At 37.7% G+C, this 13,338-nt stretch overlaps 1 protein-coding gene across 1 annotated transcript in view; it reads left to right on the top strand.

Annotated features, from left to right (window-relative positions):
* PCSK5 (proprotein convertase subtilisin/kexin type 5) overlaps positions 1-12,775 on the top strand; it is a 233,322-nt gene extending 220,547 nt beyond the window's left edge. The window contains exons 29-37 of the mRNA XM_056514814.1: positions 152-347; positions 2,449-2,666; positions 3,640-3,876; positions 4,331-4,561; positions 6,093-6,270; positions 7,185-7,402; positions 9,375-9,490; positions 10,795-10,981; positions 11,515-12,775. Of these exons, the coding sequence (XP_056370789.1) occupies positions 152-347; positions 2,449-2,666; positions 3,640-3,876; positions 4,331-4,561; positions 6,093-6,270; positions 7,185-7,402; positions 9,375-9,490; positions 10,795-10,981; positions 11,515-11,915 (1,982 nt within the window). The 3' untranslated portion in view covers positions 11,916-12,775. The remainder of the gene's footprint in view (positions 1-151; positions 348-2,448; positions 2,667-3,639; positions 3,877-4,330; positions 4,562-6,092; positions 6,271-7,184; positions 7,403-9,374; positions 9,491-10,794; positions 10,982-11,514) is intronic.
* The last annotated feature ends 563 nt before the right edge of the window (positions 12,776-13,338 follow it).

The raw sequence follows: 13,338 nt of genomic DNA, 5'->3' as shown, positions 1-13,338 counted from the left end.
TCTTAAAGGAAGCTTGCTCTATTCATGCTTTTAAGAACCAAAGTTGAATTTTGAGAAGTTGAAAGCTTTTTCTGTAGCCATCATAGGCAGAAGTCTTGTAAATATATGTCTAATTGTTGCCTTTACCCCCTCTGGGTTGCCTTTCTGCCAGGAAAATTTCTTATCCATGATACCTGTGTTTCTCCATGCCCTCCAAAATATTTTGGCAACGTTGCGAGTGGAAAGTGCGAGATGTGCGGGGATGACTGTGAGGTGTGCTCTGACCAGTGGCACTGTCAGAAGTGTCAGGCTGAGCAGAAGCAGCTGCTCTTCCTCCACAAAGGCAGATGTTTGCAGGAGTGCCCTGAGTAAGTAACCCACCCCTCTTATATCATCCTTGATTTTTTCTCTGTACTCTTTCTCTTTAAAGTTCAGAACCATGATACTTTCAAGGAAGATCTTAATGTTACACAAGCTACCAGAAACTAAGGTAAATGTGGTTTTCAGACTGCCTGAATCCTACAAAAGATGGAACAACTGTCAATGACTCTAATAGGAACATGGTACTTCATGGCAAATGATAAATAAAGGTTCTAGACAGTCTCCAGTTTGTTCCTTACTCCAAGTAGTACAGAGCAGAGATATAAACTCAGACATGTGAATGTATTAGAGTCCTGATATGTAACTACAGCACTTAGTGATGTGTGTTTCTCTCTTTGGCTCATGTTTATTTTTATGTATTTTTAAATGTGTAATTTTAAAAGATTTGACCGCAACAGATATTAGATCAGGCATGAGGTTCCCTCTTTTCTGTGTTTTTTCCATCAACATTCATCTTATGTATATGTACATAAAACCAGTGCTATGTAGAAAAAAAGCCTTGCTCGGTTAACATTTTTTCTTCAGAAAAATGTGAAGCTCCTGCTTTTCTTGCAACCTCTCTGCCACTGCCTTCCTGGTAATTTTGTCGAATAAGTCAGTGAGGGCCAGTGGAAGATTTCTTCATGAAAGGTCACGGAGAATGCAAGGTAGTTGCAATAAAGCCTACTCTAGTCCAGAAACAACTTTTAATATTAGAAACTGAGGCATACAACCATTAATTGTGTTTTGACATTAATACGTCTCTTGTCAGTACTAATTTCTCTGTTATCCTGCTCAGAGTCAGTACAACAAAATTAAAACTTTTAATGTAGCACTAGTCATTTCCAATGTTATTATCCCCCTTTTTTTCCCAAATTCAAGACTGTAAATAATGGCTTCCCATCACTGAGCAAAATCCACAGGGTTTAAATTCCAGTTTCAGACTCTGAGGCAAACTTGTTGAGACACAACTAGTCTTCACTGGAGGAAAAAGTGAGACTCCTTATTAAGGGGGTTAGCTTGGGTTTTGGGACATACTTTTAGGTGGTAAAAAGAGATAACAAGTTCGACTTACTGCACAATTAATTTTTGACAGAGGAATTTTGAAAGACTGGGCTAACCGAGTAGTTTCAACATTGAAACTAGAAAAGATGACAGAACTGTGAGAAGTAGTTGCAGGACCTTGACAAAAGTTGGAGGATAAAAAAAGATGAGAATAGTTGGCAGGCATAACACTCCCTACCTTTTCTCTAACCTTGCTCCTAATGCATCTCCCCAGACTTTCTTTGGAAAGATCATGTCCAAGAAGGCACCCCTCTATAAGAAGTAACAAATTTGTTAATGCAAAGTACATACACTGGGAGTACTTTCTGTCTCAACTTCTTCTTTAGTTTTCTTCAACTTCTCTGTGGATTATCTCAAAATGTTGACTTACCCATCCTTTAACCTTGTAATATTTTGGATTTGAGAGTGTAGACAGATTGAATTCAGCATCTCTTCTATGCATCTTCACTTGAAGCAGATTTTTTCTATATTTATGTGTAGTACTCCTACATGTGGCTGTCCACACTTGCTCTCACACCACAGATACCAGCAAAATGTACTCCCTCTTGCCATCTCTAGCCTGCTCTCACTAATGCAATGTATTATGGAAATATCCTGCTTTTTTGGGGGGGATTTCAATCCCTGCCCTCATTCTTCCTAGCCTTCATATTTCCGCAGTCATCTCTTCTCCTTCTCCTCTCTACAGCCACTATTATCTTTCCTTGATAATAGTATTGCAGGTCAGCTCCTCAAGACTAGAGATTGCATGTTTTCCCAAATGTTATATATCTTTTTATCTTCTGTAAGGGGGAAATAAAGACATAAAAGTTCAACATAACTTAGACAGCAGGTACAAGAAGAAAGGAAAGCCCTTCATATAGCAGTAACCATGAACATTTTCTGCTTTCAGACACAGGGGATGTTAAGTGGAAGATGGGAAAAAAATTGTGTGAGAAACATGTTTGATTTAGTGAAGTGTGTGTGCTGGGACAGTCTCATTTAGAGTTGTAATTCTCATAGCCTAGAGTGATCAGCAGCTTGCTTTGTGTTTTTTTCATTCCATAGGGGATATTTTAATGATTCTGAGACTTGCAAGGAATGCAGTGGATCCTGTAAGACATGCATGGGAAATGCAACCCAATGCCTGTCTTGTAAAAGTCCTTTGCTTCTGGAGCACGGGAAATGTAAATCTACTTGTTCAGAGAAGCATTTTGCCTTTGAAGGAATCTGCAAACGTTGCCCTAAAATGTGTCAGGAATGTATTCACGATGAAATATGCACAGGTATTACAAAGAACCAAATCGGAATTCAGTCATGTGCAAGAAAAGAAAAAGTGATGTGCATATCATTGTTAATCTCTAAAATAGATTATGTGAGACTAAATGATTAATCTGTAAAGATTTTGCATTACTTAGCCTGGTCCTGTGGTTGGTCAGAAATTCCTGCTGCTTTGATTTTATTTTTGATCTAGTGTATGCTACCTTAAAATCTTGGATATATACACTAATGTGAAATACAGAATGTTTCTTTCCTTGCTTAGTTGAACTTAACAGCTCTTTACCATTTTTGCAAGTGATCACACCTGTTAGAGAAAGAAGTCCCTGTAGAAAAAGATATTAGGAAAGCCTTCAGTACTCAGATGAAGCTAAATGCCCCCCTCCTCCCTTCCCCCCCGCCCCAAATATTAAGGATAGTTAATATTGAATGAGACATACTGGAAACATAAGTATGGATGAAATAAAAAAACAACAATCAACCAACCAAACCATAAACAAACATATTAAACCTAATACTCATAATAAAATAGCAACTTATCCACAGCTCTAGGCAAAGACAAACATTTAGGTCAAAATATTCTAGCTAAACTCATATTTCAATAATAAACTTTAACCAAACTTCAGACATGTACATTCCTGATTTTGTAGGAAGTTCATAAAGCAGAAAAATGTCAGAAAAAATGCCATCTATAAATTAGTGTCAAATGGCTCCTTTAATATCACCAAAGCTGAGCAGGTGACTTTTTTCACAGTTTCTTGCTGTAACACAGAAGATACCATCTGAGGGATGGGCCAATGTAGGTCTTCTGGAGGGGAAAGATTTGAAAAAGGAAGTCCTACCTTCCCAAGGTGTCCTGGTGACTTCTGTAACAACAGACAATCCAGCATTTAATGTTTCCTAGGAGTTACCTTCTCTCACACTTAGACAGGTCAGAGTTTGCTGCTGGTTTGCTCACCTGTGTTCTGCTGTCCCCTGCAGAGTGTATGGAGGAGTTTTTCCTGCATGAGGGAAAGTGTGTGCAGGAATGCCCTTCACACTTCTACCCTGAAGACAAGCACTGCTTTCCCTGCCATGCTGACTGCAAGGACTGCAATGGGCCACATCCTGATGACTGCACAGCATGCACTTTCAGCTTGTTTGTCCTCTACAACGGCTTGTGTTTTAAAGAGTGCCCTGAGGGGAGTTACTATCAGGAAGCCACCGAAGACTGCCAAGGTTGGCAGCTGCTGTTTTCCCCAGAAGTGTATTGAGACACATGTCAGTCTGTTGAAAGATCACCCCTAAGGACCTGCATGTGACAGCTAATGTCCTTAACCAGTGTCTTGAAGCTGAAGAGGATAGCTAATGCAGAAAAATAATCAGGTTTATTGTAGAAATGCAAAAATTGAAGAAAGCAGAGAGAGAGGTATCTAGGATAAGTATGTTTATTATTACAGGCATCCACTGTGGTAAAATGCTGAGAATGCCTGCAGAATTGCTGGACACTATTCACTGTTGCAAAAGCAGTGTTAATGCAGAAGAAAGCCTAAGAAACTATTTGCATAAAATTGAGAATTACTTCCCTCAGGCTTTCACCCTGAGATTACAGCTGCTTCTTCAAAACTTAGAGTTGTAATAATACTCACACAAATCCAGAAATGGTGAAAATCCTACTGTTTGTCCTTTTCAGCATGCAATAGGACATGCCAGACTTGTTCTTCTTCCACTGCCTGCCTAACTTGCAGAAATGGATGGGTATTGAACCATGAAGGGCACTGCACATTACCTGGACCCTGCCCTCCCACTGAGTATTACATTGAGGAAATTCAAACCTGCAAATCTTGCCACAAGAAATGCTTCCAGTGCTCAGGACCCACTGAACACCAGTGTCTTAGCTGTGCAAAAAACCAATATCTTCTCAGTAAGTATCTCTCTCCTGCCTCTAGATTTCATTCTACTCTAAAAGCATGGAAAAGATAAGTTTTTGTCTCATTTGCAAAGCATTTTGGCTGCATCAACTAATTATATAATGTAAGGACATGACAAGTAGTTAAATTGAGCAGAGGTAATTTCTTCAGCAGGGCTTGCCACTCAGCGGGCCGAATGCAGAATTTCTAAATAGCAACAAATTCCTATGTTTAATTTGCTTGGTATGTACTCTTCTTATTGTTTCCTACAAGGACTTTAAAAGTGGGCTATCATTAGGTTTGTTGTGGTTGTTGTTGCTGCTATTAATGTACCTATGAAAGCACACATTTTCATGTTGGCTTGTCTAATCCCTGCAGCAATCTAAGCATCTGTTAAAAGGAATCACTAAGTCAGCATTTACTGGGTGGCTAAATTGCAAAATTACTTTCCTGACTTCGGAGGCAAAAAGTAGATTTGAGACTATACAGTATCAGAAACAAATAGGGAAAAATTATAAAATCCCCACACCAAAACATTTCTTCTCTGCATATTCTTCTAAAATCAAACAAAAGTTTTAAAAAATCATTGGGAGAAAAAATATTAAATAATCCTTCATGCAGGGAAGATCTAGGAAAAATTAAAAGTGAACCTAAATTAAATTAAAGTGAACCTAAAAATTAAAACCTAAAATTAAAAGTGAACCTAAGCTTTTTGAGTCTAATTCTAATGCAGATTTTACATTCCTATATTTCTGAAATACCTTGCATCAAACTTACATTTTTTTAACAGCACACTCAGCTGCTTTGCACCATTATAACTGGTAAAGTTGATGAACATACTGGAATTGAGATAAAAATGCAAAAACCCTGAACCTGAAAGTATCTGTCTTCCCCAATTGCAACCCAAGCAGCAAAATTATCAAGACAACTATGTAATAAGCACAAGCAACTTGTAATTTACTACTTTATTAGCTTTACACACTTGCAGCTAATTACAATGCTACTAACTTCTCATTCAGGATTCCTACTACAATGACTGAAATTTGAATGAAAAAAGTGGGACTTACTTGGCTTTAATTCCATAACATAAAGTAGAAGCATAAATAAGGGTAAAGATCAGTAAATGAATGTCATTAGATCTCACATTTACCATCAGATTCATCATCTACACAGAATAAAATTAGATTGATGCTTAGAGTGAAAACGAGGCAAAACAGCAATGCAGATAAAAACCTGCCTTACTACTTTTTGATTAATCTAAGAAAAATCACATCTGCTGTTCATTATTATACTACTTTATTTTTTATGAAGATAAAATCTTGCCTGTCCTGAAGAGCTTGCTAATATGAATAAAACATAGAAATGAGGACTAATGAATTGATAAGAATTAAAAAATAATTACTGTACCCCAACACTGGGCTTTCTTGTTCTGATATATCATCTCTCAGCACCTCCTGCTGATAGAGTTTGCTCCAGTAGAGCTGCCTGACGTTTTAGAGTAGCGAATCCTGAGTATGATGTAACTTTGCATTGCTGTCTCTGCAGACAGAACCTGTGTTGAAACCTGCCCAGATGGATATTATGCTGACACCAGGGAGAGGCAATGTTCTGCATGCCACAGCACCTGTGACACTTGCACTGGAAAACACAGCTCACAGTGCCTTTCCTGCAAACTGGGTTGGTACAGACAAGGAAAAGGATGTGTAACCCAATGTCCAGCAGGGTAAGGCTCAAGACCTTCAGCTAAGAGCTGAATCACAGAAAGAGCTTTGAGAAATTAGATCACATCAGTGTGAAACAGAACTGAGTTCTGTTTTCAGCAGAAAATTTCCTGTATTTTCACAGTACACTAGTGGTGGACAACCTCCCTTCACAGTAGAAAATTCCAAAATCGGTGCCCAGATGGGAGCTGCTTAGATGTGGTGTGGACATGCTTACACTCAGAGGATGCTCTTGGCTATCTCCATTCAGAACAGTGTGAACCAGAACAAGCAATACTAAGTTATATGTCAGTCAGCCTGAGCACAGGCAGAAGAGCTTCCAGCCGCCACTGTGGCCTCCACTTAACGTGAAGTTTGGATAAGGTTATACTCTTTTTTGCATGGAGTTACTGCTTATAGGTGGTGACAACAAAAGCAACCATTAAAACAACTTTGAACTGAGCACTCATAATTCTAGAGAGAAACTTTATAATTAATCCATTTAAGTTCCAAATGTGAATTCAGTGGTTTTTTTTGGGAAATTTAAATTTAGAAAGAGAACCTATGACTTCAAGTCCGTTTAATTTAAAACTAGAGTTCAATGGATCACACTGGCTGTCCATCCCATTAAACTGGAAAACCCTAATGACCCTATCTCAGCAAAATCACACAAACCCTCCCTACTTCAATACTTTATATCACAATTCAACTTAGATTTTAGAAATTTTTGCTGTAAACACTATACAGAATTGTGCTTTGTCGATGAATCCCAATGGCCAAAGGGAAGGAAATTAATTTTATTTTCACTGAGATTACAAATGCCTGTGTTCATTTTAGTGTAATATTTATAAACTGATAAAAAGCTAAAGATTAAACAAATGTTTTCCTGTCACTGCTGACCTTTATGCAAAAGCTATGCCTATCTGATCTATTTCAGGTATTTTGCACAAAATTCTACTGGATCATGTGAGAGATGCCACAAGAATTGTAAGGAGTGTAAGGGGCCTCGACCCACAGACTGTCTTTCCTGTAATACGCATTTCTATCTGTTGCACTCCACGAATGAATGTGTTAGCTCTTGTCCTCACTACTACTATGAAAACAAGGACTACAACATCTGTGAGAGATGCCACTCTTCCTGTTTAACTTGTGAAGGTAAAAGTGTATGTTCTGCTTTAAGGAAAGAGAGAAGTCATCAAAACACATGGAATCTTGGCTCCAAGATCTGGGAACACTTCATGAAGATACTAACCACATACACTGCTACCAATCTGTCCATTATTTTAGCCACAGTGGGTGATGCAGACATCTCCCAGGGGCTGCTGAGCTTTTCCTGGCTCTTGGTGACTTGTTGCACTCGCTGCTCCATTGATTTATTTCTATGCATTGATAACTGAGGTGAAAGCAAGTGTATGAATTCCTGTCAAGCTTTCTCCAGAAATGCTTCCAGCACAGAGCACAAACAAAAAAGAGACAGCAACTTAATAGGGAGGGCTAGGACTGAGTCACATGTTGCCAAGTCAGTGAACGGAAAAAAATGGACAACAGAAAGGAATTTTCCATCAGCCAGGCCTCACAAAAATGCTCATCATAAAAAAGTGAGCTCACTTGCTTACAGAGATGGACCCCATTTTTCACATGAATGTTAAGAATGGCTGAAAAATACCTTGCTCTTTGAGCTGTCCTACTGTCTGCTACTGCTTGAAAACCAAGGAACTTAATTCCACCTACACTTCTTTGCAGCTTACAATGGGAAGAGGAAAGACCCAGAAAGCATATCTTTAGGTTGAAAGGTGAATAGAAATCAAAAGCACAGTGATATTTGTTGCTTTTGATATAGTTATGTATTTCTCAATGTAACCTTTGAGAGACTGTCTATTTTGCTCTATGAGGCACTGTTTTTGGTTTTTCAATTCTCCTAATTAAAACACTTCTGAAGGAAAAAGCATTAATCCTCTTGGACCTATTTGGTGTCCTTTTTTATCTGAACAACAGGAGATTACAGCAAATTAGTTCCCTGCTGCAGTTTAGAAGACCATATCCACACAAACTGTTTTGGATAGTGGATATACTGGATTGTACAGACAGCTAATTGCAACATAAAAATATAAGTGGAAATTACTCTTAGAATGCAGACACATTAAAAATTTTTATAATGTATTTTTATAACAACATTATAAAAAATAGCAGAAATATTTTTGTTTGGATTTGTGATAAAAATGATATGCATTTTAATGTACAGACCACCTCCTCTGTTTTTCACCTTACTTGGCATAAATACTACGGGACAGAATCTTTATCATCATTATAAAGACAGAATTATAAAACATAAGGCAGTCTGAAATGCATCTGCATTACAGATATATCAGCACAGACCATGGCGTCTCCTTGTCAAGAGCAGTCAGGAAAATCATGCATTGCACACTAATATAGAGGTTCTCTGTATTATAGAAGGTTACTGACTTCAGCAGGCTTCTGCTAATGCCAGTTCCTTGCATTTTCATTTTCTTCCTTTCAGACAATGGCAGAAAATGTCTAGGTTCAGGGAAATGGATGGGTCCATCTTGACACTTATGACAAACCCATCACCTCAGTGTTTCACAGAAATACTGCATGCAGCATCTTGCTTTAGAGTCTCTGACACACAAGGTGCATATGATGCTGTGGTGGTACTTAGTGAATAATTTTGTTTTTTCTTATGCAACTAAATAATTTATTTTTCCATGCAAACATAGACACCTCTTAATTCAGCATTGTTTGAAAACAGTTAGTTAACAGGACAAATAAATATGGATTTTGTGAAGGACAGCATTGGTCTTCCATAATTTTACTTCAGTGCTCTGACCTTCCTGACATTTCCTGAATATGTCAGAGGTTCCCTGTACAACTGATTCCAAAATTATCTTTTCATGAATATCAAAGCACATAAGAAATAAATTTTGTTTGCACATAAGACCCCAGGACTAGGCACAAGATTTTTCTAATACCAACCTCTTAATGTGAAACTCCTCAGTAATGATTGTTTCCACTGACAAACATCCTTTTGCTTCATATGGATAGTATAATTTTTAAAGAATGTTAGCTGATATTTCCTTTTGTAATATTGTTGTTTTGTTTGTCTGTCTAGGGAAGGGAGCATTCAGCTGTACGTCTTGTGTATGGAGCTACAATTTATTAAATGGAATGTGCAACTCAGACTGTTTTGTAGGTGAATACAAAGTCCAGGAGACACCAGGACAAAAGGTACTTATTTGAAGGCTTTTTTTAATACAATACAAACAACACATTGCTCTTCTTCTTTTTAATGGCACCTATCTTTAACTATGCTTACTTTTTTCCTCTTTTGGCAGGGGAAGCCTTGTCTCTCTTTCTGGGGTTACCCTACAGTCAACAAAGATACCAAAACTACACAAACAAATCATTTATATTAATGATACAGTGTTTTTTTCTTCCAGTATAACTGAGATTTCCACTTGGATTTCTGATGCCTTTTCTTTAAGAAATCCTTCTCCATTTTTGATGGACAGCATTGCTGTAGAAGGACAGGCTGAAGTTAACAGACCTGTATATTTAGTTGAGCAGGACCACAACTAGGTTGGGTCTATGCTATAAGTCTGGCCACTCCACCTTCCAGATTTCCACACCAATTGCCTCCTAAAGATGTTTATTCAAGAATATAGCAGCAAAGCATGCCTGGGATGCTAAAAACCCTGGAGTCTCTGTCCTGGAATATCTTCTTGACAGTCCTACTCCATAGCATTGAATCTGACAAAGAGACCTTATTTGAGGCTGGGGACCACACAGGTCTGCAGGTCTTTGCAAAAGTTTTGACTCTAAGAAATTATGAACAGCTATGATCCTGCAGTCTTGCACAGGTTCTTCCATCCAGGAAAAAACAGACTTGCAATCCCAACTGCAAGTTTGGTGAAAGTTTATTGGAGTTTCCAGATCTTCACAGTGAACAATGTCTCTTGGACAGGAACTGTGAACATTGGAAACACTGAAAAACTGGTTTCAGAGCATTCTGCAAGGCAGGTGTGACTACAGTGCCCTCTGCTAGTCTATTCAGAGGTTCCAAGAAGCCTGGACTTTAGGAAGAGTATTTGAATGTAAGCTATTTCTGAAGGGAAAAAAAAAAAAAAAAGACACAATCTAAGAGAAATCTGTTTTGCTAAAACATTTCCAAGCACCTTTATTCCTTACTTCTGCTTTTTCCCAGGGTAGAGAGAAAAATCACATTATCAGGTTTTCCCCAGAATATTTCACATTGCTTCTTCCATGTCAGTTACTTTTCTGGCCCAAAAAGCTTAAAAGCATGAGTAAATTTTAACATACTGCCTAACTAGGCGAGATCTTTAAGCTCTTGCAACAGCAGACCACTGAGAAATCAGAAAATAGGAAATTCTGAATTTGCTATTGTATTTTCACATTGACACTCATGATGCCCAGAGGTAACAACCACAATGATGAATGACAGGACAGAACTGCCAGGTCAGGTCCAAACCACGTTAAATTAGAGGTGTGCTACTTGTGTTCTGTGTTTGAAGGAGAACCAGCTCAAGTGTGAGAGATGTGACAGCTCATGCACTGAGTGCAAGGGACCTGGTCCTCTCAACTGCACAGTCTGTCCAGCCAGCATGCAGCTCTTCCTGCAGGAAAGCCGCTGCCTGCCCTGCTGCAGCAACACTGACCCAGCAGAAACCCCAGAGTGCTGTGACTGCAGTGAAACACAAGGTAGGACCATGCTGAAGAGCAGGAATAGTGATAAGTGCTTTATGGTTGATTATGCTGATATTATGCTGCCTGAAAACTGGACTGGAGTGAAAATGTTCTTGGTTAACAGTGTGCTTCTACTGCTTCATCAAATATAGGGAAGGTTTTACTCAAATAACAACCGTTATGTCTGGTGCTGGAGATGGCAACTTCTAGCACAACTACTATGTTAAATGGCCTAGCATTTCATAAACTGACTGGTTTATGAATTAGCTTACTTCAATGAACAGACATCTGAATCATTGCATCCATGCCTCTGCTAGCTTTTCTGCTTCTTTCTCATTATTTTGAATCTAATAACCTTACTGACATCCTCACTGCATAAGAACAGCAAAAATACCATTGTGGTACCAGAAAAGCTGGGTATTTCGTTGACTACTATTACTGCTCCAGACACACTGTACCAGATTTTTAAGACACACACAAACACACAAATGCAAGCTCATTTCATCCTTTTTTTTCTGTTGTTCTTTTTTTTTTAATTGCTTTTGTAGATGACTGTGTATTACAGACAACTCTACCCCCTGGGCAAAAAGGCAAAACTACTTTCTTTGTTATCACTTGCATTTTGCTTCTGCTTGTCATTGGAGCCATTATATTCATCTGGAGAAAGGCACAAACCAAAACCCAGCCTGCCAATAAAGGACGGTATGAGAAGTTGACAAATCACTCCAAAGCCTTTCCTTCCTCTGTGAGCAACTACCACAAGAATCCCAGTTACCATGAGGATCAAGTGATTGAATACAGAGACAGAGATTATGAAGATGACGATGAGGATGACATTGTATACATGGGAAAGGATGGCACAATTTATCACAAATTTAAATATGGACTTTTGGACGACGATGAGGAAGATGAGCTAGAATATGACGATGAAAGTTATTCATTTAGATAACTTTTTACGAATTAACTGATCATAAATTAGTCCTACTCTGTTTTTCCTATGAAATTATAGCTATTTAGTAAATATGTTCAGTTACTTGATAGCATCCTGACCTCCAAATTTTTTGCTATTAGTTATTGTGAAAGAAGGATAATTTCTAGAAACATTTTTTTCTAAGTAAATTTTTTTCTAGGCTTTTAAGTAGCACTTCAGATATAATCTGGTTAAGAGACAAAGTTTCTATGCATTTGTGTGGAGAACAATCCTTTCCCAATATGTATTTGTGTAACTAACACAAACTTTTTTCAAATCTTTTTGGAGAACCCTGCCAATCACTACTAGAAATGTGATAAGCAAGACGGGTGTGTCTACTTGATGAATGCCACTGGGAGTGGGTGCCAGCAGTTCACTAATTTGTAGTTAGAGTTGCTCAGCAATTCATAACAGAATAGACAACTTGGAGGAATTTACTTAGATTTTCTTCATAATCGCCTGGTATTCCCTGAAGCAAACATGTTCCACTTCATAATCTTTACAGCGTACTTTCCTGTGAATTTGTGTATCTATGACATGACGTTTTAAGACTTAGGATTGTGACTACTTCCCATAACTATATTTTATTCACAGTTCGTATTAAATAGAACAAAAATATTTTATATATCAGCTTCTAATTAATCTTTACTGTAATGTTTGTCAAACAATCTTGCATTTTACAGATTAATTTCTTGGTTTACAACAAAGGGCAATATTGTCTATAAGCATGGCACACAAACATCCATCCTGCACCATGAGCAGGTGGTGTTTATATTGGAAATGGCTCAGGATGCTCAGACAATAGTAAAGGGGATATTTGCACTTTTCTGGTAATTTTTAATATTATTACAGAAATAAAACTTTATAATTCTAAAGAAAAGTATGGCTGTTTTTTGTGAAGAATAAACTCCTTTAACCATCTTATAGATTATGTTATTCACCACATTTCATTAAATCACAGTTTCTCTAGGTTTCCAGTAAGGATCTGCTCTAAAAACAATAAGGTTATATATATAGACTTAATGTTTACAAGGAATCATGTAAAAATACCAGCTTTTCATAGCTCAATGCCTCAATGGAATTTTCAGTATTACATATGCCTAAGGACCTCAGGATAGTTCCCTCTGAAAGATTAAAGACACTTTATGGAGTGGCTTATTGCTTCCAATTTTAATTTTAACCTTCTAGTCATTGCACCTTCAGTAAAACAGAGGAATTAAAGGTAATGTGACTTCACAAAAACTGAAACAATTAAATTTGTTTATCAAAAGCTGTAAAGCAACATTTGACAGCAAGGTACTTCAGAAAAATAAATGTTATCTTTCTCTTTAAAATGTGAAAAAAGAGAAGAGGAAAAGAAGAGTGAAAAATCAGTTTGAAAAGTGATACTGCTATCCTGGTT

The sequence above is a fragment of the Oenanthe melanoleuca genome, chromosome Z (assembly GCF_029582105.1).
Source record: "Oenanthe melanoleuca isolate GR-GAL-2019-014 chromosome Z, OMel1.0, whole genome shotgun sequence".
In the NCBI taxonomy this organism is placed as follows: Eukaryota; Metazoa; Chordata; class Aves; order Passeriformes; family Muscicapidae; genus Oenanthe; species Oenanthe melanoleuca.
The sequence above is the reverse complement of the archived record's forward strand: the minus strand, read 5'-3'. Positions and strand labels throughout refer to the sequence as shown.